Source organism: Megalops cyprinoides, chromosome 18 (assembly GCF_013368585.1).
Source record: "Megalops cyprinoides isolate fMegCyp1 chromosome 18, fMegCyp1.pri, whole genome shotgun sequence".
Classification (NCBI taxonomy): Eukaryota; Metazoa; Chordata; class Actinopteri; order Elopiformes; family Megalopidae; genus Megalops; species Megalops cyprinoides.
In genome coordinates, this window is record NC_050600.1 from 7041199 (window position 1) to 7068998 (window position 27800).

Sequence of the window (27800 nt, forward strand, 5' to 3'; positions counted from 1 at the left end):
TATCTATCTTACTTTGTACAAGTTCAATTACAGCCATCTCGCAGAAAGCTTTGTTGCCTGGCAGAATGTGTTGCTGTTGTATAAGCCACCTGCTGTCTTGTTATGTTAACATTTTATTTATTTATTTAAATAGTTAAACCATCACTGTCTCATGAAAACAGGGTTCACTGCAAATGCTAATTGAGCTGAACTCTGTTCAGGTCAAAACTTCCAGTGGAGTTATGCGCTTCAAACCGTTCAAGCCAACATGTGTCACAGCCAACATGTGTCACAGTACATATTCGCGTGTAGTTAGTTCATGCCGATCCATCCAGATGCAGAAAAAAAAAGCAAACGTGGACTCTCTCTCACATGAAGTGGCACAATCCAGCAATGTATGCGTACGTTTTGGGAGATCAGGATCCTCTCCTGAAATGCGGCACGTCCTATTGTCTGTTCAACAAACAACACCCGGGAAAAGGGATGTATGAACAGGAACGGGTCCATTACATCAGTGGCAGCTGTTTTCTCGCACGTTTCCTGTGGATTGGACACACAAGACCGCAGCCTTGGGCTGGATGAGGCCATGCAAAGCCTGAGCTCCGAGAGATAGAACCAGAGGGAGCTGCTGGGGAAGAGGGCCAAGAAGCACGCTCCCGGGGACAGGGAAACGGACAAACCACCCCACGAACTACGCCCTGAAACGCAGCAACAAGACAGCAAACAAGAACAAGGACCACAGCCCGACGGCCGTATTCACCAGCAAACCCCAAAGTGGGATCACTGCTCTGGCTCGTCTCCGTTTCCACAGCAAAACCCAGAATGGCTGAGGAAGTGAGGCCCTGGGAAAGAGGGAGGTGCGTGTTCCTGGACAGAGCAAACCGGGCCCCGACCGGGCTGGTCTGAGGGCTTTCAGCCTTCTGAAGATGTGGAAAGCCAAGTTCACCCAGATCAGTATGGGTACAGATATAAAGCTGTTTTACATGGCTGCCTTGTCTTCACAGCACAGAAGACTCACCCTTTTTGCCAATCACGTCAGAGTGAAAGAAAACATTCGCAGTTCATCAAAAGATTGTTATGACCTGTTCACACCGGGCTAGCAAAGCCACATGCAAGGCCAGTTTTCTTTCATGCCCAGGGTGTGTGTCTGACGGAATGCAACTTCATCAGCTGGTGTTTTGTAAACACGTCTTGATGATTCCTGGAAGGCCATTCGAGGCCCACGGCTCTCTCCTCTAGGGTGGGTGAAACTCGCAGAACACAGTTACCCCTTCACATTTCAGCAGCCTAAATGTGGTTTCCCTCCTATATACACACACAAATGCACTCACTCACACTCACACTCACACACACACACACACACACACACACACACACACACACAAAGAAGGGGGCCAGTTAAGCAAACCATAGGCACTCATAACATGCGACAGATCAGGAAATGAACATGGTACGTGAGCGTGGTAAATCACAGCGTAACGTGTGCAAGTAAAGAATCAGAAGGTTCCCTATAATGCCATAAAAATGCACACAAGTGACATACAAACAACGCAGCCATTTCCCATTCCTCCAGTCCGGGACAGTAACGTTGACTACCGTGCCAGGGCGAGGGCTGCGGCCTGCTCCTCTCAGGGCGAGCCCCCCCGCCCCGCACCCCAGCCGCAAGGCTTCCTCCGCATGACCAGGGCCGAGGCAGACGAGGAGAGGATTTACCATCAGACAAGGCAGTATCCTGTTTATATTTTTCAGGATCCGACCGAGACTTTTTCTTCCCTTTTTTTTTTCAAAAACACAATTAATGCCGCGGCCAAAACACAAGGTCAGAGCGTTCCAGCCCAGGCCTCGCACTGTCCCTGGAGTCCCACATCAATACTCCTTGCACGAAAAAAAAAAAAAAAAAACGCACTGCCGGATAAGACGGCAATCTCTTTGAATTAATGCTCTTCAGCAGCAGCACAAAAACATCTGCTCGAATCACACCGAGGGTCAGCGTCGCTACAGCTGCTCTGGGGAAGCTTCCTTTGCCAGGCAGCCAAAGCTCCTGTCCTGCTTTCAAAAGCAGCCACCATCCCGTGTCCCGAATACTCCTGCCCCCCCACCCCCCGACAGATCCTGAAGTGCTCAACACCAGGGACGCCAGTTTGAGATAGAGGTAAGGAGGTAAGAACAGCAACACTTCTGCATGTTAGTCTTAGCAGTGCCCCCAAAGGAAAAAAACTAATGGCATCATGTTGCCCCTGCTCCTGTGCCCAGTGTCTTAATATCGATTTATCTGCAGAGACGAAAGCAGCAGAAAGTCCCCAAGGAGGGACAGTAACTGTGGTCTTTTTGCCGTTTCGACGCAAAGAAAACACAACGGGAGAGGTACCGGGGGAGGGGGGGGGGCGGGCGGGGGTTACAGCCGTAAAGGGGAGATGCTTTTAAATCTTACAAAAATAAAGTGAGGTTTATGGCCCATTGCAATGTGCAAAAGCAGAGGCCGTAGAGCCTTGTGCACACATACAGAACAGGCCGCGCTCAAAGCCAGCCTTCTGCTCATGTTAAGCATTCAACCATCTGGACAACTGAAAGCAGCTCTTTTTGACTTCTGCAAAGAGCTGAACACTGTTATCAGACCATGAGGAGACCAGGGTGACCCTGGCTACTTTCTCCACTCATGTTGACGCGCGTGGAAAAGAAGGAAAAATAAGTCTAGAGGACAATCCCATACCTCCTTAAAATGCAATTTGCAGGTTGTGATTAGACTGCCACGATTTGATTTATCGTGTATTTGTAGTGTCGGTAGGATTACAGCAAATGTAACCGATGTGGGGGAACGGACCTACTACTTTAATTCAAACGCTGAACGAGACTGTACACATGTGCGCATTTTTGGATAAACATTTAGAGAGCACAGGCAGGTTTATATAAACAGACCAAACCTGTACTACTGTATATAACAGTCCCCTCACTGTAATGAACTAAAAGTAAAATTGGTAGGGTTTTTTTCAAAGGAGCGGGCAGGGAGCATACTGACATTGCACTGATAAATAACTGTCTTTTTAAACGCTTCATCTTTCTTTGGATAAAAATAAAATTGACCTGAGGAAACTCAAACTTGGTGCCAGGCAAAAAGGTAAATGTAGGACCTGTGAGGCATACAAAGGTTTTGCCTGTCCCAAAACAATCCACCTCACCAACAGTGGAGAAGGACTTGTGGTGACCATCTGTTCAGGCAGCCTGTTATAAAGACCATTACAGAAAGGAACTATGACATCATAGAAAAACATACAATTTTTTTTCCTGTGCAGACAAAAAAAAAGACAGACATGTAAATGTGCTGAATGTGATATACAGAAATAAACACCTTTGTAATTCACAGTTTTAGCCGCCCAAGTTTTAAATCAGGGAGCCGCCTTATGATGCCTCGATCTCGATGTCTGTGAAGGCCCAATGGACAGCGAGTGGAGTCCAATCCACCCACGTCTATTGCTGCTGTGCAACAATGAAATCAAGGAGGAAAAATCTGCTTCTACTTACATCTAGACCAAACCAGTCAATATGCAGACCAGCGCATCAGGTGCCCTACCTCTGCACTGTGACCAATGCATGCAGATCTCAGCGCAGTGTCCCTGTGAAACACCCTGTCGTTCCAAAGACCTCAATGTCTGGCGTATCTGCTCTGGCAATACTGCACACTGGGCCTTCTTCACAGAAAGCCTTGCCCCATCCATCCATCCACTGTGCCTGGATCACTTCCTGACATTTTGCCTACGACAGAGTCACAGTCATTAGGCATCAGGTTCTCAGATCCTGGATCAGTGCGCGCGGCCCACTACACAGGAAATCCAGTCACTGTTTGCATGTTGCTTCAGAACCACCGCTGATGGCCTGTATTCTGGCCTACTTTGGCTCCGCCAGAGCCCACATTTGGTTTAGTTAATACAACATCCGCCGTGCTGTTTAGCACAGAGGGGCAACACAACACAGGCAAATCCAAACCTCATGCAGATGCCTCTTTTTTTTTGCTCTTGGTCCCCCTTCCCTCCTCGTTCCTCAATATTTAGAATTCACCAGGAATCACTTCAGGGACAGGGACCTGGACCCCTCACCCCCACCCAGCTACCCCCTCACCCATGCCTGACAACACAAGTTTGTAAAACATCACACTGAGTGAAATGAGAGGGGTTTGAGAGTTAAACTGCGAGGCATTCTTTTAATCATTAGCAAATTATTCAAGTGGGGTAAGCGGAGCTGGGGCCGGGCCGTCTTTGTGGTCACCGGTCAGGCATGTTCCGAATTACGCAGCTCCAAAATAGAACCCCTTCAAACCGCCCCCCCTCCCCACCCCAGCCCCCAAGCCCATGCCAGAGGGTCATCTCCAGCAACCACTCAGTTATCATGGCCATGAAGATGGAAAACAAAACCCTTCAAAGATGTCAAAAGAGCATTATAAGTGAAAGGAGACACTGAGCCCCTACCTCCCAAAGTAAACACATTCGGGGTGGGGTTGCATAGAAAACTGCAGTGTCTCCATGGATCTGTTTGGTGGCTTTGTTAAATGCAGTATGAATGCCACCCATATTAGGACCAGCTCCACACGTCTCCACAGTGTTCATGGATGGAGGCCCTTTCCTCCACCACCCTCTCTTCCTCCTTCACCCCGTGTCAACACCAGCGTTAAAAACTCACTTCTGGGTCAGTGCCCATAAAAATTCTCTGTGTTGAAACAGAAAACAGCACTCATGTGTGGGATATTCTGAGAAAATGTGTGAGATTCAGTCACAAAGTAATCCTAAGATTACATTCTAGGACTGCTCAGGAAACAGCACAAAGCTGGGAGGACCAATGAGGGCCCCAGACCATTCAAGAAGAGAAGTGATGCTGAAGGGCATATATGACCACAGCTAGTTTAGTTTTCATTAGGAAACAAAAGGCCACAATGGGTTGAAGCTCACTTTATTGTTCTCATTTGAAATTTCGTCAAAATTCTTCACCGTAAATGTATCACAGCGGTATCTATAATACACTCCTTAGTGAATCTTTTAGGAGAAAATTAAACTCAAGGCTTCAGCCCATCGTCAGGAGGTCAGCCGATACCACTTACGAAGGCTCAAAAGATCTTGTCTTTTTAAATGCTTCCTTCCCCACCCCACACTTCGACGTGACGCTGCGGACACATTAATGCTGTGAAGGGAAAAAAAAAAAGAGACAACGGACACGCACATGACGATATTGTTCTGTGCTTTCTACCTTCCACAGGACAGGAAAAAACAAATACAAAAAACAACGCCGCGTGTCCGAGAGCGCTAAACAGCAGGATATCTGAAAGCCCTGAACAGTGATGTCCTCAGCTGAATGCGAAATACTTTTGGCATTACACCATAAAAAAACAGGAATGTTTTCATTGCTCCTCAGGCTTCCGGATGACTCTTTGCACCTGTATTTACAATAGCCAACAGCTGTTCTGAGCCGAAACAGGGCAATAATACGTGCCCTAAAAAACACAAGCCATCATTAGGTGAAGGTAAGGATAGAGGTTAGAGAGTACACGCTGAACATTTCCGGACTTTATAAACAGAGCAGCTAAATAAACTTCACGAACTGATCCAGCAATATTTATGTTATTTGGACTGAAATGTCAGATGTAGCCTTAGAGGGATAGGAGGGAAAAGAACACTGCTATATATGGAGGGCTGGCTTTGTAAACACCATTTAGCATTTAGCTATGTTTATGTGTGTCATGTCTTTCCTACAGAATTTATATCAAATACAATGCTGCACAGCTTTTTGGGCCTTTTCTGCAGTATGTAATTCGGATTTCAGACACCTCACTGCCTCAATAATCTGTTGGTGGCTGCAGTTTATTAAATGAATGACTATCAAAAGGTATAGGTGATTCTGAATGATGGGTCTGGAAATCTAAGAATGCTAGATTTGTGATATTTTTAAAAGCACAATTTAATCCACCAGAAAGAAGAAAACACTTAATGGCCTTTACAACGTTTCTTTGAAAATATACAATTTCTATTCCTGCCAAAACATAACGTAATCCGCTAAGAGAGCCAGAGAAAACCTCATTCAGCCGGATTCTTCTAGGCCGTTTCAGCCGTTCACCCATGGCTTTTCTCATCCTGTGCTCCCCACTATTTTTTCCGAATGCGGTCTTTCTGTTTAGAGATATTTGCAAAAGTGTACACGGAAGTGCCACATGCTCATTTATAATGTTTAGACTGAGGCAGGGACTCGTCTGCCGCAAAGACTTCTCAGTGCTCCCATTTACCCGTTCCCCATTAAACCCCACTAGCACTGCAGCCCAAAGCAATGTGGCTTAGCCTGATGAGACCATGCACACTACAGGTCTATCTATGAGAAACGCCAAGCCCAATGGTAGATATGTGTACGGGTACACATATGTATACACAGTGTAATGTAGTGGTAAGGAGCAGGGCTGGAAACCGAAAGGTCGCTGGTTCGATTCCTCGCTGGGGCACTGCTCTTGTACCCTTGGGCAAGGTGATTAACCCACAATTACCTCAGTAAGTATCCAGCTGCATAAATGGATAACATCTAAAGCTGCACCCTGTGTAAGTCACTCTGGATAAGAGTGTCTGTTAAATGACAAAAAATTTAATGTAGGATAAATGTAAGACATGCTAACCTCACTCACAAAACAAAGGGTTTTGATCATTTCGTTGTATTTTAAAGTGGTTAACCTGAAATGAGTTTGATTATGGAACCTTAATTCAGAGCTGAACTACGTATATTACAACGTGTAACAGCAAAATTGTTTGGAGCAGTCCAACGGCTCATTTGTGGCTACAGTACCAAGGATATAGCATTCAGTGTTTAGAGACAGCCCCACCAAAACAAACCGGTAACTGTCACTGACAGGAAAGCGGTTCGACAGCACAGATTTCTGCCTTCTGGTGGGATCAGAGATGTGTTGTGTTGACTGTAGCTAGGCAATAAAGAGAAAAATCACAGCACCAGCAAGAAGCGTGGCCAAACTGAGTCATTAGCAACACTTACCAGTAGAGGCCGCCAGACGGGGCACATATTCACTCAGTGTCCTGCGCACTAGTGCAACTAAATTTTACGCAAATCCAACTTACCCACTGAAATGCAAGAGTCTGAAGGCTGTCTTTTCACTTTCCACATTCTCATGTCATGTCTGAATTCTGCATGTTGGTCACTGGCCACCTGCACGGCATATGTTTGCCCTCAAAAGCAACAAATTGTTGCCATTTTGGTGCCCTGGATTAAATCACTGTGGTAAGTTCTGTGAGCTTCACAGGTCCTTTTGACAAACAAAGCTGCTCCAAAATGACTTGCCCATTAATACAACAGACTCACCCTACTCAAAAATAACACATACGTAAGTAACTAAATTTATGCACCCTTCTCTCTTGCCCCCGTCGCCCGCCTCTTCGTTTGTACGGTGCCCGGCTAGAGGTAAAAATAGAGGCAGTGCTTTGAGTAGCGGCTGTGTGGAGCTGGGCACGGAACTGTGAGGAAAGATGCGGGCGGGAAGGATGTTGGGTTGGCCGTGTCTTCAGGGTGAGCAGCTGGTCAGGCCGTGCACGTGACCTCGCGTGTCCAAAACCTTGGGGGTCTCGGCAGGAAGGGGTGCCGAGAGGAGCGTGTTCCTTTTTGTTGGCCATTGTTACCTGAGGGGAAACAACTGCGGCTCCTTGAGATGTTTTTATTATTGTTATTTGTCCCCCCTTGAACAACAGAGGGAAAAAACAGGGGCTTCCACATGACGATGTCACAGGGTTCCGCACCTCAACTCTGCTGGATGCAAGAAACACCGGTTGGCCTTCCGTCCATTTTCTTTCACTCTTTTTAAGCAACAATCCAGACTACACTAGAAGAAGTCAATTCAGTAATTTAACCTTGGAATCAAATCTCTTGCAATGCATCGCTTTATTACATAGGAGTGCTATTATATATGGATGCAGGTTATCATCTGTTTGAAACATTTAGTGGGGATACTCTGACGGCTTCTATTTCTTCAGAATATTATGTGTGTGGGGATGAATATATGGATATTTGGGATACATATAAGATCCATACGTTACGTTTGACTGAATGTTGCAAATTTTTACAGTTCAAGTAAAATCCATGTCTATGGATTGGAATCAATAATTATCAACACCATAAATGCACATACAGGTATTCACACTGGCATTTCTGTTGAACCAGTCTGGTCCTACAGAGCTGCTGACCTTCATCGGGCCACATGGCCTCTTCTCACGCGTCTGATATTTTGGCTCTGGAGCAGATGAGAGTTGCTGTATTTGTCTTGGTAACAGCTTTGATCGGGAGCAAAAATAAAAATCCCTCTCCCGGCGGGAGCAGGAAGAGAGTTTTTTTTTCTGAAACACTGCGAGTCATGTCCCCTCCTGGACAGCAAATCATGCATCCCACCGGAACGCGTCCACAGGACCTCAGCTGGTAATGCGATACACCATGTCTCTGGACCACCCAGGAGCGCCCCCACACCCCCCCACCCCCACCCCCATCTCGCCGTGACACAAAAAACGGACCCGCTGTGGTACCCACAAGACCGTCCAACATCCTGTCGCTATTACTTTGCACTGATACGGGCGGAGAAGCTGTTGCGGTGCTATAAAAATGCAGGACATTAGCATCAAAATGCAAACAAAATTGTTCTTTTTTCCATACTTAACAGAATGAAAAATTAAAACCCCACGAAAAGGAGCCAATCAGTAAAGTGAGGACAATCCCACACACATATGCGCCAGGTTGTGGCTGAGGAGCCTATCCACAGAGACGTCACATGACAGGACCTGAACACATCACATTTGAAGTGTTTTCACAACACATTTGTGTTTTCAAGAACAACATTAGCGGCATGTTTCACGGTCCAAGAAAAACAAGTAACCAATAGGGTCTGCAGAAACCTGGAGGAAAGGTAGACTAGAGCCGGCTACAAGCAGGTAGCAGGTGTCTCTCCACTGGCGGTTCAGGAGAATGGGGCCGGATGCCGAGACGCGCCCTGCCGCAGGTGAACGCAGGCTCACGCTGGGCTCGCACTCACCTGCCTCTTTGCAGACGGCCGCCAGGTCCGCTCCCACGTACCCATGGGCGGAGTCCGCCAGCGCGGCCACCTGCTCTGGGGTCACCTCGCATGGCACGGAGCTCAGCTGCTTCTGCAGGATCTCCACCCGCTCCGCTGCCCCGGGCACGCCCACCTCCAGCTCCTTGTCGAAGCGGCCCGGCCGCCGTAGGGCGGGATCCAGGGCGTGGGGCCGGTTCGTGGCCCCCAAAACTAGCAGCTGTCCACTGTGGCCCTCCTGGAAGGGATGGGGAACAGAGGTTTTGATCAAGACCTAATAGAGGCGGCAGGTAGCATAATGGTAAGGGAGCAGGACTCATAACCGAAAGGTTATGATTCCCCACTAGTGCACTGAAGGAGGAAGGTTGGGTTCATGACCAGGCCAGGAAACTGAGGTTTACAGGCCTCCTCTTCGAGTAAGAGTTTAACACCTTATCCTGCTCAGAGGCACTGGTTTTACCACAGGAGGGAAGAGTGCCCCCTACTGGCCCCATCACTTCAAGCAGAAACCTGGTTTTTCCGTGGAGACTTCCTACCCGAATACAAACTGGGGCCTAGCCCCTCACGGCTTCAGGAATTCTGCAGGAGAGGACTACAGGGTGGTATGGCTACTAACTAAGTTCTTAGGCTGTTAAGTCCGGATGCAGAATAAGCAACATCTTAAGGGAGGGCAGTCTCCCCTCTGTGGTGTAATTCATAGATATGTTTTCTAAACAAACATCACATTCCCATGCTTAACTGAGCAACAGCCAGAGCCACAAAGGAAACATACAACGTGGGATTGCTCTAAATGAGATGGCAAGGAGGCCCCATGTAAGGAAAATATCTATGAGGAAGCTCCACCATTACGGCAACTGAGCAGAAATGTAAGGCCGGCCGGTTAAATGGCTGCGTATCTCAGGTAAACAGCTTCTGTGTACTGTGTGGAATAAACACAAGAGGCACAGATCGCCGCTTTCCTGTGGGGCAGTGTTTCTGAGGGTGGTCTCACTGACAGCATATAAATAACACCCCCCCCCTCCCTCCCCACCTAATTCCACAGAGGCAGCGGAAGGACCTAAACACAAATAAATTACCCCGCGGGTCGGAATTCGAACCAGGAAGTGCATTCGCCGCATTCCGGGAAAAAGCCTATCTGTGTGTGGTGACCTTGGGCTCCTACAACAGGGCTTGCTGGTCTGGAAAAGCCATAAGGAGGCTGCTGCCTTTTTCCGACAAATTTGCGTGGGATTCCAACCCAGCATGGATATCCACTTGCAATACAGTGATGCCAATTTGGCAGGCAGCAAGCGCCAGCTCTGATGGCTTTCACAGGCACGCCACGCTCTCCTCAGTCCTCAGGGGGTGACTGTCAAACTGTCTCTGGATAAGTGGAAGTCTCTTCCCCATCACATTTTGCTCTCTGATGGGGCACATCAGCATTAACTCCATGGAAAAAAAAAAAGTCCAAAAAACTCGCATAGGGGTATTTTGAAGAACATCAGGGACAATGTGCTGAGTGGTATCAGCAATACATCTCCTTTATGAATAATTTCAGATACTGCTTTCAATATGTATGGTGAGCATAAAGACTGGAGGTGCAGCTTTTAGCCACGATATGAAATCACCTGAGAATGAGGGAAAATATTTGTTAAATTGCTTTATTTCATGCCTCTTTCAATTGATTAATTTCCACCATCCTTCAGGCTGCAGTGATTGGGCATTAATTGTGTCGATTTCCTGTGTGTGATTGGCAGGAAGGGGGCAGTACTAACTCCCGGGCTGTACTCACCGAGCCAATCCCGTCCATGAGGGTCAGAAGCGAGGCCACCACGCGCTTCTCCACCTCGTTCTGGGCTCCCTCTCTCTTCGGACACAGCGCGTCCAGCTCGTCGATGAAAATAATTGCCGGCCGCCTGTTAGAGGGCACACACCCACTCCTTCATACATCTGTCACCACAAGCTCACATCTGGACACCATAGACTGAAGGATCACGGGGCAGCAGCATGGTACCATGGGTAAGGAGCAGGGCTTGTTACCTAAAGGTTTCTGGTTTGATTCCCAGATGGGCCACTGCTGTTGTACCCTCGAGCAAGTTACTTAATCTGAAATACCTCAGTTGTCTATGAGGGGATAATCAATCAAACTTTTGCGGGGTGGCAGTGGAGCACAGTGGTAAGGAGCAGGACTCATAGCCAAAAGGTTGCTGGTTCAATTCCCTGCTGGGGCACTGCTGTTGTACCCTTGGGCAGGGTATTCAACCAAGAATTGCCTTCGTAAATATCCAGCTGTATATGTGAACTATAAAAATGTGAACTATAAAATTAAAAATGTAAATGTAAAAATTGTGAACTATGCAAGTTGCTCTGGATAAGGCCATCTGCTAAATACCAATAATGTAATGTAATCAGTAAAAACAAAACATCATTAGCGCTAGTACTAAAGCCCATGCTTAAGGGGATGCCCGGCTGACGAGAGGAGACAGTCCTAAAGAGAGCAGGCAATTGTGAACATTTCGTTTTCAACCGCTACCTTTGAGAGGCTTCTTCGAATATCTGTCTCAGACGTGCTTCTGTTTCTCCATAAAACCTATGAAAGACACACCAGGCTGTTAGTTTGAACCTGAATATTCTGTAACCCAGTCTTTATTTACATACAATATAACAGTAATCAATAATCGGACTGACCTAATTGTTTCCTTGAACATTAATATCCACAGGAATACGAAATTTCAAATCTTTCTTCCACAACCTATCCAAAGTAAATCTTATTGGACATGTTATGCACTAGTAAAATAAGAATGTAACCAGCTTACTTGCTCATGATTTCAGGACCATTAATAACGGTGATGTGAGCCCCAACCTCATTGGCTATTGCTCGTCCAATCATGGTCTTCCCTGTCCCAGGAGGTCCATACAAGAGCACTCCCCTGGGGGGCGGAATGCCTGTGAAGAGACAAACTTGCATTCTACCACCTTGCACTGAGCCTATATCAGTTCCAGTTTTTTTAATATCATGGCTGCAGGTAGGGAAAGGGTTGCATTAGCAGATCCTGGATCAGTCTGCATGGGCACTGAGCACCCTAGGCAAACAGACACACATGCACATCATCACAAGGCTGACGCCACTGCAAAGGACAGGTATGAACTGCCTTGGGGGGTCATGCTGCGTTAAAGGCGTCTAACAGGATACGTATGGGGAGAAAACACGCGAGTCACTTTCACTAACTGAATTCAGAATCTCATCAGACCATGGAATTAAAATTAATGTACAGTATAAGAAGGTATGGCAAAAGGGCAGAGTGTGGGGCATGGTGTTGCATACCTCAGCAATACGGCCCCTCATCGTACTCACGGCATGTGCTGCTACAGAATTAACATGTTGCACATGGGCCACAGCAAATCAGCTGCGCTCACACGAAAAAACCCCACCGGCGTTGACAGAAGGAAGCCTTTAAGAAAAGCAGCTTGGGGCGGTGTCCGTACCGTAGCTCTTGAAGAGTTCTGGATGTTTGAGGGGAAGCTCAATGGTCTCCCTGATGACATCCAGCTGGCTGCTAAGGCCCCCGATCATGCTGTACGTGACCTTGGGTGCCCCGCCCACCTCCTCCCTCCTATCTCCTGGCTTCTCCATGAACTTGATCTTTGTGAGCAAAGAGATGCTGTAAAATGTGTCACTGCTTGAGGCGCCACCAGGGGGAGCCGCGGGACACCCCTCAGTCTGAGTGCGCACTTCACCACTGTTGCTCTGGTCACCCGGACAGCCTGGCTCCACAGGGTCTGTGGGAGGCTGGGGGCCAGGCTCGACGTAGCAGGTGGAGGGTGTGACGGGGGTGGAGGGGGCGCAGGGCTTGAGGGGGGTGCTAGCCGCAGGGCCCGATCCCCCCTCGTCAATATTCAGTTGGCTGAGCTGTAGAGACAGGTCTGTGGAGGTGTTGTCCAGAACTGAGTTCTCCGTTGCCTCCATTTCACCCTCATTCAGGGGAGGGTCCCTCTTCTCCAGCTTCATGCCATCCACCCCCTGCACTCTTTCAACCCTCAGACTGTAGGGCCGCCCATAGAAGGTCAAAGAAAGGAGGTTCCCTGGAAGTATGATCTTCCCATCTGAAAGACAAGCCAGTCATATCTAGACATATCAGCTAAGAGTCAGGAGTTAATTTTTGTGTCTCTACGTCATGTATATTTGGCAAATATACCACAGTGTACAAACAACAAATTTATTTAACAAGTAAAATATATGGAAAAATGTTTTAGTTTAAATGACTCAGTGGGTGAAAAAGTAAAGTATTTTACCAGAAAAATAGTTCTGAAAAAAGGTAGATTTGAATGTATCTTACCGACAGAGCGCAGAAGAAAATCATTGAACTCTTCTGTGTTAAGAGTTCCATCTTTTTGCCTATAATCAGAAAATACATAAATATGTTGATCTTGATGTTCATTGTAACATGATTGGCCAAACCACGTATGACTGATGAGTAACACGCAAGATGAAGTGCACAAAATCGCCAAGAGATGGCGACATCTGCCTGTTTAACAGATCAGCCTCTCTGGAGAACTTTGAAGCTTTTAATTTGTATTACACAGTAAAATATTACATTGATAAATATTACTTTGATCTCCCTTCGCTTCAAAGCAAATTTCAGAGTACATGGTTCCGTGGAAAAACATAAATAAATACTGTATAACTGAAATGAAGGTATTATTTTCAAAAGCTGAAATTTCATGCAAGATCTATTCTAAAGCATCAAATATTATGGGAGCCAAAATCTCAATTTTACAGTTCATTGTGGTCTAGGCCAGAATCAACTTTCTGTAAGATGCATGTAGTGAGTTTCAGTGAAATCAACCAAACAATCATCATCAAGTTAACAAAAATACTAACTCCATACACAACTGTCTTTCATGCCCAAATATGTCCTTTTCACTTGGTGAGTACAGCTGTGCACTGTGGTAATACAATTACCTGGCAATATCTGACAGTCTCTTCATGCATTTTCTCATGTTTCCATTTAAATTTCACTGACTATACCTTAAACGGCACTTAAGACTTGCTGTGCATTCAGCCATTTCTTGAATCTGAATAAAATAACATCATGTGACAACATGTTATCATCACTGTCTTCCACTGGACTCATCTGCTTCTTCGTGAAAGAAAAACACTGCAGGCCTAGAATATAGTCGTCGATGTTGCTACAGCTTCAGCGGTATAAAGGTGATTAGGTGAATGTGAATGCTGGAGAGCTTGACGCTAGCGGACTCTGGGCACAGTAAAGAGCCTAGCTGCACCCTGCCATTTGGACGCTGTGCAGTAAGACTGGAGATCCCGGGGCTCCTACCTGCAGGAGAGGCACACCTCCTGTGCCTGCAGCACAGAGCCAGAGACAGGCTGGACCGTCACCCTGTCCCCTGCCTTCACCCCCAGGTTGCGCTGGACACACGTCTGCAGGCCCACTTTGCCCCCCGGGAAGGCGGCCGCCGGCCAGGCCGTGCACACCTGACAGGTAGGTACAGGGAGAATCACACTGAGGAATCAGCGGGCAGCTTGTTCATATGCAAATCTACATGGATTCACAAACTTTTATATCATCTGGGTGACCCTGACGTATCCACATAAGATAGAGGTCAGTGGATCTGTGCAGTGCCTGTTCTACGATAATGCCAATGAACAGAGTTGCATCAGCAAGAGCATAATCATTAGCATCTCCTAGATGAGTGAGGTAGATTCACTAGGGCTGGAGGTTGAGGAAAGTGCTTCAGGGCAGACACTAAGCACTTTGTCACTGCCGAATGATTCTCTGCATGTACCTCCGATTAACTTACTTTATTTAGTCAACTGTAAATGGTACGGTAAAAGCACATAATTACTCAAGGACAAACCTCCTGCTGACCAGTGCTGCTAGAAAGCAGAACCGGCCGTCCTATGCAGATGTTTGCTGCCTTCATGGTGTTCAGACTGAGCTGGGCAAGAAATCTTCTGCATCTTTTAGGAACCTTCTCGTCAGCTGCAGTTGATGACATAAAAACTAATTATAATTCAGTCCATGACTGAATAGTCCATTTTCCGTTTTCATGTCCATTTCTAACTAACCTCTTCCCATTATCCTTCTCTTCGTGCCTTGAGGAAAATTATACAGTAACATACTTCAATGTCTGCCAATATTGTACAGGACAAATATAGTGATGTATGCTGTTTGCCTGCCATGCAAAGCGCCTTCTCTGAAACCAACCGAAGCAATGTCTAACAGTAACTTCTCAAAATTAGTCAAGTGTATTATTGGTACTATGTGCTGCCAACCTGACTGTTATTCAAGAAGTCAGACACTGTTTCCAGGAACAAATCATGTGCAAGCGGACTAAATTACCTTTCTCAATTAAGTCGATTACTGAGAAGTCGTGGTTAGAAGGGACCATGCAGTCTCCGCCTTCGAGTCCTGAAGAATGCAGTCTTGGAGAGTCTAGGGAACTATCCCCTAAGACGCTGGCGTTGTTTAAATCATTTGATCTGCCGGACTTTCCTTTACTTTTCTTTTTCGATGACATTCTGACAGAACCCTCACACCCTTTCGCCGCTCTTACTGATTCAGGGCATTCTGAACATCAGTCGGCATGTGTCTCTCCATGCCGCTTAGCACATAAACTTCCTGGTTAAAGTTCACTCGATCCCGCCCTATTACCGTAATGACTCCAAGTGATTTTTTCCACGAAAATTATTGTGTAGCACTCTATATTTTTCACACGAAGCAATTTACACATCGCGTCCAAAATAATAAAGAGTGCCTAGTAGCAAACGGTACGATATTGATAAACAATGGCTAAGAAATGCTCGTCCACAGCAGAGCGACCAAATAAGATTTGTAGTGTCTCCGGTAGCGAGTATTACGGTTTTATTCAACTTTTGAAAACCTGTCTCTTATGTAAGACTCGTGTGATTTTCAGATCTATGTTATATGTAACGGTATGTCCTACAGTGTTTCGCCTCATAGCGCTGTTTTTGCATGACGATGGCAGCTCTGAACTGCAAAGTATTTCCCATCATCAGAACTGTATTCGTGAAGGCGAGTCCGGGCTGTTTGCGTGCGACGCGTTTAACGCAAAGGACGGATCGATTCTTTTCTTGTTTGGGTCAGAACTGTCAGCTTCACAATGAGAAAGGGACAAAGAGCAATACATTGACCGGAAAGGTGGACAGGTTTGGTGGTGTCACTGTGCATCTCAACGAACGTGAATTTCCACCTGACATCAGCGACGGCACCTTCAGCGTTCTACTGCGAGGCAAGTTGATACGATAGCAATTATGTGTAGGCTATGGTCATATGAAAGCTTACCAGGTAGCTATTTAGGACGCATCAGCTAAAAAAAGTGCAATTTACGTAGCTGGCATCTTCTGTGGACTGCAAAATAATGTGTAAATGAGAACGTTAACAAGAACAGCAATGCAAGATACACTGATAACTATTTAGCCAACGTAATTATAATCAGCTCATCATCTGGTTCACTGACAGTTCATTGAATGACATTTATTTTAATAATTTCACTCGAAATAATTAATTCGCCCTCATGTTTATCACAATGAATGACACCAAACCCTGTTAGTTACAATACTGTATTACAATATTGGATATATACAGTATTGGATTGAATCTAGACAGGCAGCACAAGGGGGCAGCGAGAATGCAATTCTTCATTCTATTTTAGGAATGTCGTGGAGGATGGTGGTTAAAAGCTGAAACTCCAGTTTGTTGGGGTTAAATGTCAGAATCAGTTATGGTCAAGTATTAACAGTACCAATGGTCTTCAACAAAACGGGGTTCAGTTAATTATTGTGTGCTTATGATTTCACTCCATAAACTGAAATAGCATTGTTTTACCTGCATCAGTCATTGAATCCCAGAGATTAATTATCATTGGCCAGTAAGATGTGTGGACTGCCAGTCTGCAGGACGTGCATTGGATCCCCAGGGTCCAAAGACTGCCGCTTCATTGACAAACCTGGTAAAGTTTTGAAAGGTACCCTCCATTTTGGCTCTTTTTTGACAATGTGTGTTGTTTTGTGCGGCAGACTCTCTCAGCCAGTGGAGGACAGAGGGCCGGGTGGCGGTGTGGCTGCACGTTCCCATCTCCCAGAGCCGCTTAATGGGCGTGGCCGCCTCACAGGGCTTCACCTTCCACCATGCCCGGCAGGACCGGGCCACGCTCGCCCTTTGGCTGGGGGAAGGGGAAAGCAGGCTGCCTGGGTTTGCCACACACCAGGTCGGGGTCGCAGGTACATTACATTACGTTACATTACACTATTAGCATTAAGCAGACGCATTTATCCAGAGTGACTTATAACAATTCCCCGTGGGGAATCGAACTGGCAACCTTTTGGTGACAAGTCCTGCTCCTTAACCACTATGCTACACTGCTGTCCAAGTACAGCACCCCCACCCCCCATTTACATTCCAGGCCACAGCTTTTGGGTATATATGAACGATAGCTGCTCATATATACCCAATAGCTGTTCACATATACCTCGCTTGTAAGTCACTTTGGATAAAAGAATCTGCCAAATGAATAAATGTGAATGTAAATATACCTAACAGATCTTCATATATACCTCATTCTTACACACTTTTTCCATGTATGTATCCTTCGCTATGAGAGACCCTAGAACAGGAGTCAAATTCCTTGTATGTGTAGAAGCATGCTTGGAAAATAAAGTCTGATTGTGATTGTGGTTCTGATTTCACCTTACCAAGCTCAGCAGCACTGACCTCTGATCAGTGTTTACTGTGCAAGATGTAGGTGTTACTGTGGGGAGTAGAGGCGGCTGAGAAAGTGGTTTGGACTGCAACCCGTCTGGAAACAAAAGCAAGGTCATCATATTGCCCGGCAATCTTTACACGGCAACAACTCCCCTACTGGCCACAGTGACAGTCACTGGTTCTACCTTGTAGCGGTCTACAAGGTAGTGAGCTGGGTTAATTTCAAAGTTTGGGTGTTTATTGAATGGATAGATTTCCTGGGAGTGGTTATGCTATAAAAGCACTATATGTGCTTCATGGTGGAAAGCATGCTTGGGTCCCGTTGCCTGCTTGTTTCAGCTCCTCTCTTGACGGGTTCAGTTTCAGCAGCCAGTTTCCTGCCACTGTGCAATAGTGACCTTTGGAGTGCCTTAGGCCAGGTCTTGTTTCACTGAATCAGTGTGTCCGCTTTGGCATAAACCTTTCTCATTACTTCACTGTAACATTGTAGCGGTGTTGCAACATTCCAACAACGTCATGGCAACATTTTTCAAGCATTATGTGAGAGCTGGGGTTCCCTTTCCGAGATTATCGAGCCAGAGGTTGTCCACCCTCACAATATTCATACATATCTTTCCATCATTTCACTGATATTTATAAAGTAATGTAAGTGAAATAAAGGTAGAACCGAATATAACTGAGGAATGTTACAGCTACATTATTCTTCCAATCGTATATCCATAACAGTTAACAAGTAGTAATCCTAGTTTGAAAACTGAATTGAACTGAATGGAAGATTCCAGTTGCATTTGAAATTGACCCCATCTCTGTGGAACAATGTGTAATCTGACAAATGAGTAAAACTGATGAGTAATACCATATTTGGTCTTTTTATAATGAGCTGATGACTCAAAGCAGTCAGTTCAACCCAGACAAAACACGCATTGTGACCTACATGTTGATTAATGACGCTATGTTTCGAATATTCCCTGGAAATAATTAAACGGGCGAAGGTAGGCTTGTGCAGTCCATTGTGAAACGATTAAAAGGAGAAAAACAGTGTTCACTCAGGTATTAAAATAAATAAACACTTGCCTAACCCAGACTGAAAAACCAAGCAATCCATGCCAGATGTCTCACCAAAACGGTGGACAAAATCAGGTCATTTAATAGAGAGAAAAAAAAAAAAGTGTTGAAGATCTCAATGGTGAAAAGCTTCAATTGAGAGTCAGGTCATGATGAGAGCAGGTAAATATTGGTTAGGTAACAAAACCAGCACCACCCCTAACTGAGCACTACCCCAAACAACACTCACCACTGAGTTTCCTAAGAACGCCCTTACAAAGAGTACAAGAAGGAAAATGCTCATGTTATTTGCCATACTGTGGAAGCAGCAATGGTGTTAGTAGTATTAATTGTAGTGCTTATTTGCATCATTTTTGGCAGATACATTTCATCACAGTGAATTAGAACGCATTACAGTTATAATAAGTAGAATATCAAAATATTGGAATAAATCAGCATATTACATTGGAAAAAACAAATACAGTCAATATGGAAGAATTTTATCTCAGCTCAGATTATAGCCAGTAAACAACTTCTGAGGGGAAAATATCATGACTAATTAGAGGAACGAAAGAAATTAGAGTTTGCAATAACGATAATGATACCAAAAATACACCTTCACCTTTATTTGAACGTAAACTGAACTTACGTAATGTAATATTTTATATACCTTTGGCCTCTACTGGACATACAGTAGTGGAGAGCATCCAACTCCCTGCGTAGTTTTCGGAGCTTTCCTCATACTGACCACCACATACACCCACCAAGCATCATGCCTGTACCATATGATAGCTACAGTTAAGGATAGTGACTACTACAGCCTCCTTCTATGCTCTATCTCTCTCTGTCTGTCTGTCTGTCTCTCTGTGTGTGTGTGTGTGTGTGTGTGTGTGTGTGCGCTCAGAGATGACCAGCAGAGGGCAGTTGTGCACCCACAGCCATTTTTACATATTGACACGGGCATGTTTAAACATGTCTTGATAATAGGTTCTTGGCAGGTTTATCATTGAGTTTTCATATGTCATTCCACACACTGCTCAGGTCAGTGTACAGACACACGGTTTCCTCACAGGACACCAGTAATAGAACGTACCGTGCTCCCAGGACATTTAGCTTTTCTTGAGACATTCAACCACAGCTCTAATTACACTTCCTGTGTGCCCACAGTCATCACCTTCCTCCCTCGGCCTTGGCCATGAAAAAAACAGGTTTGTGGGTATTTTGCCTATTTACAGCATCAGACCTGAGGAATGACAACATTTATTTTTGGGTCACAGACATCCCGAGCAGGGCGGTTGAGTCATTTTAGACCCAAAAAGTAATTAAGGAAAACAGCAAATGAATATCCATTCACTCTGTGTATTTGATGACTCACTCAAAATCACTTATACCGGATTTTGTTTAGAGCATAAAATGTTTCCACAGCATCCAGAGTCCAAATGTTCTGAGAAACTGTGTACATCAGATTTAGCCAAGATTTACATTGCTACCCATGGGTATGGATCAGTGATTCTATAACTATTTGTTGAAATGATTTTCAGTTCAAATTTGATCATGGTTGAGCTTTGCAATCATTCCTGATACAGATCTTTCCCATAGCACACAAATTCCTGGCCAGAATGGTTCCATGGTGTTTTTCCATAACTTGATGTATCCATCAATACCTCTTAAATACTACTCATGTTTCATACATCCTTGTATAAAGAGGAGTTTTTGAATTACAAAGATCAGAATTATCCTTTTTAGGATCCTGGTCTGAATTAAATAAAACAATGTGCTCTGCTAATATTGAATTAACTAACACATCTAACACATTAACTAACACATCACATGACGCAATCTCTGAATGCCGTGACATTATATCATTTTACGTTACTGAAACATTGTTATAATGTTAGCTGTTAGCTTGTGTGGAATATATACATTTCCCAGAAGGAGCTGTGGGATGTGGCAGGAAAAGAAAAACCTTAATTGTGGACTGTTATCTGGCCTGATAGATGACTGGAGTGATAGAGACAGCTGTGCATAGTTTCCATAGAAATCTGATTATTTCTTCAGAGGAGGAAGAGAGGTGAAGAGCTTTGGAAAAACTTCATCTCCTCTCTGACGACACTGTCTTTATTGAGAAACCAAACGGTATGCAGTCTGTAGTCTGTCTCTGAGATTTACAACTGTAATAAATTACAGTTCACTTCAGCGTCCCAGTGTGTTTGGCGTGGCTGTACTGGCTAGTGTTGTGGTTTCACATCATTCGTTAAGTAATCAAAAATGGTGCCATAATCACAAACATTGTGCTGCACGAACACCGTGCTTTGTTACGTAATCACATTTTGCAGTGTCTTACTGTATGCATTCCTCATATCCTTCCTCATGCATTATCTACTATTTTTTAGGTACTGTAATTGTTTCACACAGACTGATTGACTCTAGATAAAAGCCTGCCTAAGCTCATCTTTTCAAATATGATACATGGAGAGCGCACCACTACATGGCTGTGTCCAACTCAGTCCTCATGAAGGTAAAACAAGGCCGTGCCAAAGTCTGACTCAAGGCCAGGCTGTCAGCTGCAGCAGCAAATGGGTCCAGATGACCTGTAATTCCCCTCCGTTGATTACTGGCCTTGTTACCTCATACTGCAGCTTACAAACCATGGTTTAGGAAACTGCTTTTCCTACACACGCCGCGTAATGATAGCCTCCAAGCGTGTTGCCCTGGCCGGGCCTTGCGACGCGCCGAAAGGGCCAGGATGACATCAATTTCCACACGGGAAGGCCAAAGGGGGAGGGTGATCAAATGGCCCGTGCCGCCCTGTCCCTTGTACATGGTCGTGTGGGAGGCGGCCCGTGTAGGAGGGGTGACTGAAGACAAGCAGATGGAAACAAAAAAAGGCACCATTTCCTCCCCGCACCGTCGACATAGCTCTCGCGCTTAGTCACCGCCTGCCGAAAACAGTGGCCGGGTTACCAACAGCCAATCCCTATCCCCCCCCCCTCCCCGCGCACCCACTCTGGTCTGCCCGGCCCCAGGCGGGACGACAACCCATGAAGATGTTTTTCGAAAGCTGCGCTGATTCGCCGGCTCACGCGTACAAGTGCCAGCTCGGGCACAGACATCACTCAGCCCACAGGTCAAGGACAGTAACAGGCCTCACATGCTCCTCTGTTATTGAGTCTGGCTGGGCTTTTCTATATAGGTCTGACAATACAATAAACACTTATACAGTACTGTTTTGTGTCCACCAGTTCTACTGATTTTTTTTTTTTTAGCATGCTTACTGTAATCTTCTAGATCTACGCATGTGACTCATTTTTCCTAAATGGATGGATAGAGGCTGGATTCAGATCTATGAAGAACAATGTTGTGCTTGTTAACGCACCAGTGTCTGACCAACCTGCCAAAATTGTAGCAGCTTGTCACTGATGTTATCAAAGACCTGTCGTATGGCTGCCCTCTGCTTCACAGAAACTTAACGATTTGAGTTGCAGTAAATACTCTTTGGATTAAATGTTATTTGAATGCTATTTGGTTTTTAGATCTCCAGTTCACCACTAGAATCTAGGAAACTATGTAGAACAATATATAGTAAGTGATGTGAGCTCCCTGGTCATGTTTGTGTCCCGTGTCTGTGATTTTGTGTTCCATCAAGGTGCAGTCCTAGATGAGACAAGTGGAAAAGTTCTCGTCGTTCAAGACAAAAACAAGGTATGTCTCTGTCTTCCAAACATCTGAACCCATTTTTATGAATCATTTCTCAGAAACGTCGATTTTGCATTGTTTTTAGGGGAATGGCTTTAAATGAAAAATATATTTTTTGAGTTTCAAATGAGGTCATGCATTTAATATATTTCTTACATACCTTGTTCGGTTGCTAATAATTGTATATATTTAACATATACAGTATATTACAAGTTATGAAGAATTTGGAGAAATGTGTTCATCTTCTGCCATTTTCTGATGTCTAGATCTGAAAAATAAACTGAGAAGGGAAGAAAAATGTCCAGGATTATGACAGAAGCCTTTCAGCCACATATTAAGCTTTTGGACCCAATATGCCCCTCTAAACAATCTCTTTGCTTGTATGTCCGAGGTCCAAACTGTCCTCTTTGAACTGCGAAAGGTGAATGGCAGCTGCTGTTACCTCCTCACTGCTAAAAATGGCCATCAGTGAGCGTGTTTACTTAAGCAGCCTTTTCCTGGAGCCTGTGTGTGTCCCATCCCTCTCACGATATGGAGACTTTCCCTCTCCGCTTCAGCCCCAGCCTGGCTCTTCTTCAGCACCTTGCGCTGGTCGATTTCCCCAAGGTTCACGTGTCTGCACGGCCCCAGAAGCTATGGAAATATGTCAAGTTCATGCTTCCTCCTTGTGTGTGGAAAGGAGCAGCTTTTTTTTCAATGAATATTTCCTAATCTCACTTTCGCCCCTTGTGGGGAAGATCTCACCATTGTTCCATCTGTTTTCCATAGGTTAGCACTGTTCACCAGAAAGGAATATATAAATACCTGAATTTCTTACTGTATTCCTCTCTCAGTTAAGAAATATGAGGATGTTATGACTCAAGTTAATTGGTGTGAGAAATCACCTTTTATTAGTATCAAAACACCATATAAATATATATATATATATATATATATATATATATATATATATATATATATATGTGTGTGTGTATATATAATACATGTATATGTAATACATATATATATATATATGCATATATATATAATACATATATATATGTTTATCATCAACTATATAGTTGATGATAAACATATTGTTGTGACAAGAACCAGAGTTAGGAATAGTTAATAGTTTTATTTTAACAGATATTACATTTCTGTAAAGGATTGCTATTTGTGAGGATGGTCGTATGGAAACAGTTCCATAATGTTACGCTTGCCACTAAGTTTAGCATGGTTCTAATCTGTAGAGCAGAAAGTGTCTGTGGCCAGAAGCCATCCTCTCAGTGTGTGGTTAGGGGGAGGGTGGTTGGGGAGGGGGGGGTTGGTGTGTGTTGTTTGCGGACGCAGAGGAGGCCGTGCGGCGGGGTGAGGGGACTCCGATTTTTTCGGGAAGTGAGAGGAGTGTTTCAGTCCCCGCCTCTGCCTCTCCCTCTCCCTCTCTCTCTGACTCTTGAGTGGAAAGAGGCCCCATACACAGAGGCTGGCCCCCTGCCACCAGCCCAGTTTGGCAGGCACACCTCAGCCACAGCTCTTTCACTTTATGTTTCTCGAAAATCAAGACCCGTGGGCCTTTTCGCCCCATGACGTCTGCGAGAAGACAAAAACAAAGAGCGGTCTGGGAAAGGTTTTCAGCCTTTGTTGTCGTGTGATAGTTCGGTCTACGGAAAACGTCTTCTTTTTGTGAAACGCTGCAAAAAAAAAAAAAAAGATTTTCCTCGATAAATAACAGCTGCACGCATCCATGCTTGTGAGCCTCATCTTTGGCAGTGTGAATACAGTTCAGCCCATCTTCAATGCTAAGAGACAAACCCCTCCTCAGTCTTTCTGCTGAACCTAGAGGTGGAGCACTGGCAGGAAGGAAATCCTTGTGAAGTAATGAATACCTTTTGCTGTGGTAAAACCATGTGAAGAGGAAAACACACCTGAAGCCAACAAAGGTGCAGATTAGCCATTATAATGCAAGAGTGTGCAACTATCACCTTTCTTTTTTTTTTTCTAACAAGAGTTATTTCTCACCAACTGTCCTGACACATCCATGTCCTCGGCAGTAGAACATGCTGCTTTTTTTTTTCCTCCAAAATGCATATTTACATTTATTTTGTTCATAGTCCCTTGCCAGTCACAAGTCTCTTCCAGCCTCTTGGCCTTTGGCTTGTTCTTTCAGTTAGTAGGAAATATCTTAATTAAAAGCGAATTCCAATTTTGGTTCAGGGATTCTGCATACCTCGTTAATAATTTCAGGCATCATACAAAACTGCCATGTCCAGTATATGGAAGCGAGATTCCAAGTAAAACAACACATAATAAAAATAAAACATACTTCATTTTCTAAAAACATATTTTTTATTTTACTGGTAATACAGTAATATTATAAAGCAGAATTTTGATAAATGTAAGCCATAGGGAAACGTTTGTACCCAGTGCAATGCATGACAGTATTACAAATTGTATTACATTTGTGAGGAGGGATCTGCAGACATAGAGTTTTGGAAAAGCAAAAGACTATACCATACACACATTTTTCAACATAGGATTGAATACATATACAGTTATTACATCATAATTTATCCAGCAGCATCTTTTCTTGTTCATTTGTTGGTTTTTTAAATAGAATTGAAGCAAAGTGAAACGTACATATCCAAATCAGTAGAACACCTAAATTCATCTTAATCTCAGATAAAACAAAATCTACAATAATGATATCTTGGAATCACATTAAATCTATAACATTAACACGATGTTAATGATGTCTAGTAAGTAGTTCTCTCAACATAACCACAGTAACGTATTCACAAATTAAAGAACAAAAAAAGATTGTTGGTATATTTGTTCAGAACACTTTATGTTCATTTTGTTTCAGACAAAAGATGCATGGAAGTTCCCAGGTGGGCTTTCTGACCCAGGGGAAAATATTGGTAAGTACTGGAAATTAAAAGTATGATTTTAGCAGTGTATCTCTGTACGTTTTCTGATAATAAATTGTATTCCTTCCAGCTCTTTAATTTACAGTACAAAACATTTCGTGCTTTTATTTCACATAATTTGGTTTGCACTCTAAACTAACAAATTCCATGCAGTGACTTTGGATTTTGACCTCAGCATTTATATTTTATAAATACAATCTGATAAATTATACAAATACTTAAGAGATAAAAAATAGTAGACCTACTCACCATTCATATTCATTTACAGTCTTTTAAAAGCAGCTTTTTAGTCTCCATACAAATGTTAAAGTAAGTGTTTATAGGCAGCTTTGGATAAAGGGTCAGTATTGTTTTTTAGACAATACAACCAAACCAAGCATCCCTTCTATCTGTCAGTTTAATTTATGGTAGAATATAAAGATTACAGCTTTATGGCTATTAAAAGATAGTTCTAGAAAAATAATATGTATGAGTTGTCCTTATATAATGCTTTTATGCAATGGAGCATTTTAATAACATTGCAGAGTGATTTTTCATGAGCTATGACAAATATATCTACAAACATATATTTTTAAATAAATCTTTTTAAATGTTGGCAAACAAGCAAGAGTTGTGAGGTAAGTTATAGTACCTTAACTAGACTATTTATTTACATGCAAAATATTGTAAAGATGCTTTTGATTAAGAAGCTTTTAAGAATAATATCATTGTTGATGTTTAAAGGCCATTTTGAGCATCCCTTTTCCTATAATCATGTAGATCAAAAGATATAAAATTACAAATTTATGATCTCATGATGTCCAAATACCTCATTTACCAGTGGTTTACAAGACATTTACAATTTTATCTCACATCACAGTAAAAAAATAAAAATTTCATGACATAAACGTCACCTTCAAAATCTTAAAAACAATAAGTTCATGCTGTTACATTCTGTAGTGCTATCATGCCTTCAGTCTTTATTGCTTTTTTTAAATATTATCTGCTGATATGTTTCATAAACATGGATGTCTGCGATAATGTACAGGCACATAAATCTCATTTTTATCCTTTGTTTCTTTCTTTCTTACTTTTGTCTACAAAAAAATGAAGGTTCATGTTCAGCTCAGGTAATTTTGTTACTGTTATTGTCAGTCTCACATCACACTTGAAATGTACGATTGACGCTCAATTTCCTAGAACAGTTAAAATGCAAAGTAGCTTTAAGGATTTCAAGGGCCATTCTCTGAAAACAAATCCATACCAAGACAAAAAGAATATATGATTGAAGGCATCAGGCATTCAATCAGGCTTAAATCAGCCATGTGGAGACCATCTGTAAATATCATACAATAAATCAGTTTCTACAAAGAAAAAACTTAAGTCCAAACTCCTATGAAATACACATCTGAAATAATATTAGAAAGGTAATCTATGTGAATTTAGTGAAAAGTAAAAGATGCTGCTCTGGAGCAAAGCACTTATTGAGATATCATTGTGAGAACCAAGTGTTTGAAGTAATGATAGGAGAGTATAGCTCGAGTACCGTTTCTCATCTGTCAGCTCACCATTTTTGACCAGTCACAGTTTTTTTTTTTTTTTACTGTGGAGAGAGAAAAGACTTCTGATTGGTTCACATGAGTGAGAGTTGTTGACAGTACGTAGTAGCTCCACCCATGTTAGTCACCTCACTCTACCATCACTAGTGTCAAGAAACTGCATGATTTTTGTTCAGCTGGGCGGATTTCCTTCGTGATTCCCTCCACCCAAGCCACTCAAAACTGGCTAATGTCCCTTTAGTGTTCCTTAAATGTGATGGTTTTTTTTTTTTGTTGTTGTTTGTTTGTTTAAATCAGAACAGACGGTGACCGTGTGTCTCTCCCCCCTGTCGACTTTGCCAGGTGCCACAGCCGTGCGGGAGGTCTTCGAGGAGACAGGGGTGCGAGCTGAGTTCAGGTCCCTCCTTAGCATCCGGCAGCAGCACAACCACCCGGGCGCCTTCGGCATGTCCGACATGTACATCATCTGCCGCCTGCGCCCCCTGACCTTCGACATCAACTTCTGCAGGCAGGAGTGCCTCAGGTGCGAGTGGATGGAGGTGGCCGAGCTGGCCAAGACGGACGCCACCACGCCCATCACCAGCCGGATAGCCAGGCTCCTGCTCTACGGGTCCAGGGAGGGTTTCGACAAGATCGACCTCTCCATGGAGGAGCTGCCTGCCGTCTACTCGGGGATGTTCTACCAGCTGTACCACAGGGCGCTGCCCGAGGCGTGCCGACAGGTCTGAACGCGCGTCCCGCGGCGTTTTCTCGCCACGATCGGCGGCACAGAGTCCGCTGTGCATGCAGCCGGACACACCGGCCGCTGTGTGAGCTGCTAGCAGGAGACTGAATGTGTCCTGTGTTC

The 27800-nt window shown here is 44.1% G+C and overlaps 2 protein-coding genes across 2 annotated transcripts in view; one reads left to right on the forward strand and one right to left on the reverse strand.

Annotated features, from left to right (window-relative positions):
* spata5 (spermatogenesis associated 5) overlaps window positions 1-15120 on the reverse strand; it is a 93432-nt gene extending 78312 nt beyond the window's left edge. Inside the window, exons 1-9 of the mRNA XM_036551797.1 lie at window positions 15111-15120; window positions 14900-15024; window positions 14359-14516; window positions 13360-13418; window positions 12509-13126; window positions 11839-11968; window positions 11556-11612; window positions 10815-10938; window positions 9026-9281 (exon numbers count right to left, since the gene is read on the reverse strand). Of these exons, the coding sequence (XP_036407690.1) occupies window positions 9026-9281; window positions 10815-10938; window positions 11556-11612; window positions 11839-11968; window positions 12509-13126; window positions 13360-13418; window positions 14359-14516; window positions 14900-15024; window positions 15111-15120 (1537 nt within the window). The remainder of the gene's footprint in view (window positions 1-9025; window positions 9282-10814; window positions 10939-11555; window positions 11613-11838; window positions 11969-12508; window positions 13127-13359; window positions 13419-14358; window positions 14517-14899; window positions 15025-15110) is intronic.
* Window positions 15121-15968: 848 nt separating this feature from the next.
* Window positions 15969-27691, forward strand: nudt6 (nudix (nucleoside diphosphate linked moiety X)-type motif 6). The gene is made up of 5 exons (XM_036551245.1): window positions 15969-16294; window positions 17082-17285; window positions 22457-22512; window positions 25352-25406; window positions 27296-27691. The coding sequence occupies exons 1-5, from the start codon at window positions 16018-16020 to the stop codon at window positions 27679-27681; spliced, it is 978 nt and encodes a 325-aa protein (XP_036407138.1). The 5' UTR covers window positions 15969-16017; the 3' UTR covers window positions 27682-27691.
* Window positions 27692-27800: the final 109 nt, after the last annotated feature.

Excerpts from the sequence above, each read along its gene's own strand:
- nudt6 (XM_036551245.1), top strand. The coding sequence starts at position 16,018 with ATGACGATGGCAGCTCTGAACTGCAAAGTATTTCCCATCATCAGAACT. Across the intron at positions 17,286-22,456 it reads ACACCAGGTCGGGGTCGCAG|GTGCAGTCCTAGATGAGACA; the intron begins GTACATTACATT and ends TGTTCCATCAAG. Across the intron at positions 22,513-25,351 it reads TCGTTCAAGACAAAAACAAG|ACAAAAGATGCATGGAAGTT; the intron begins GTATGTCTCTGT and ends ATTTTGTTTCAG.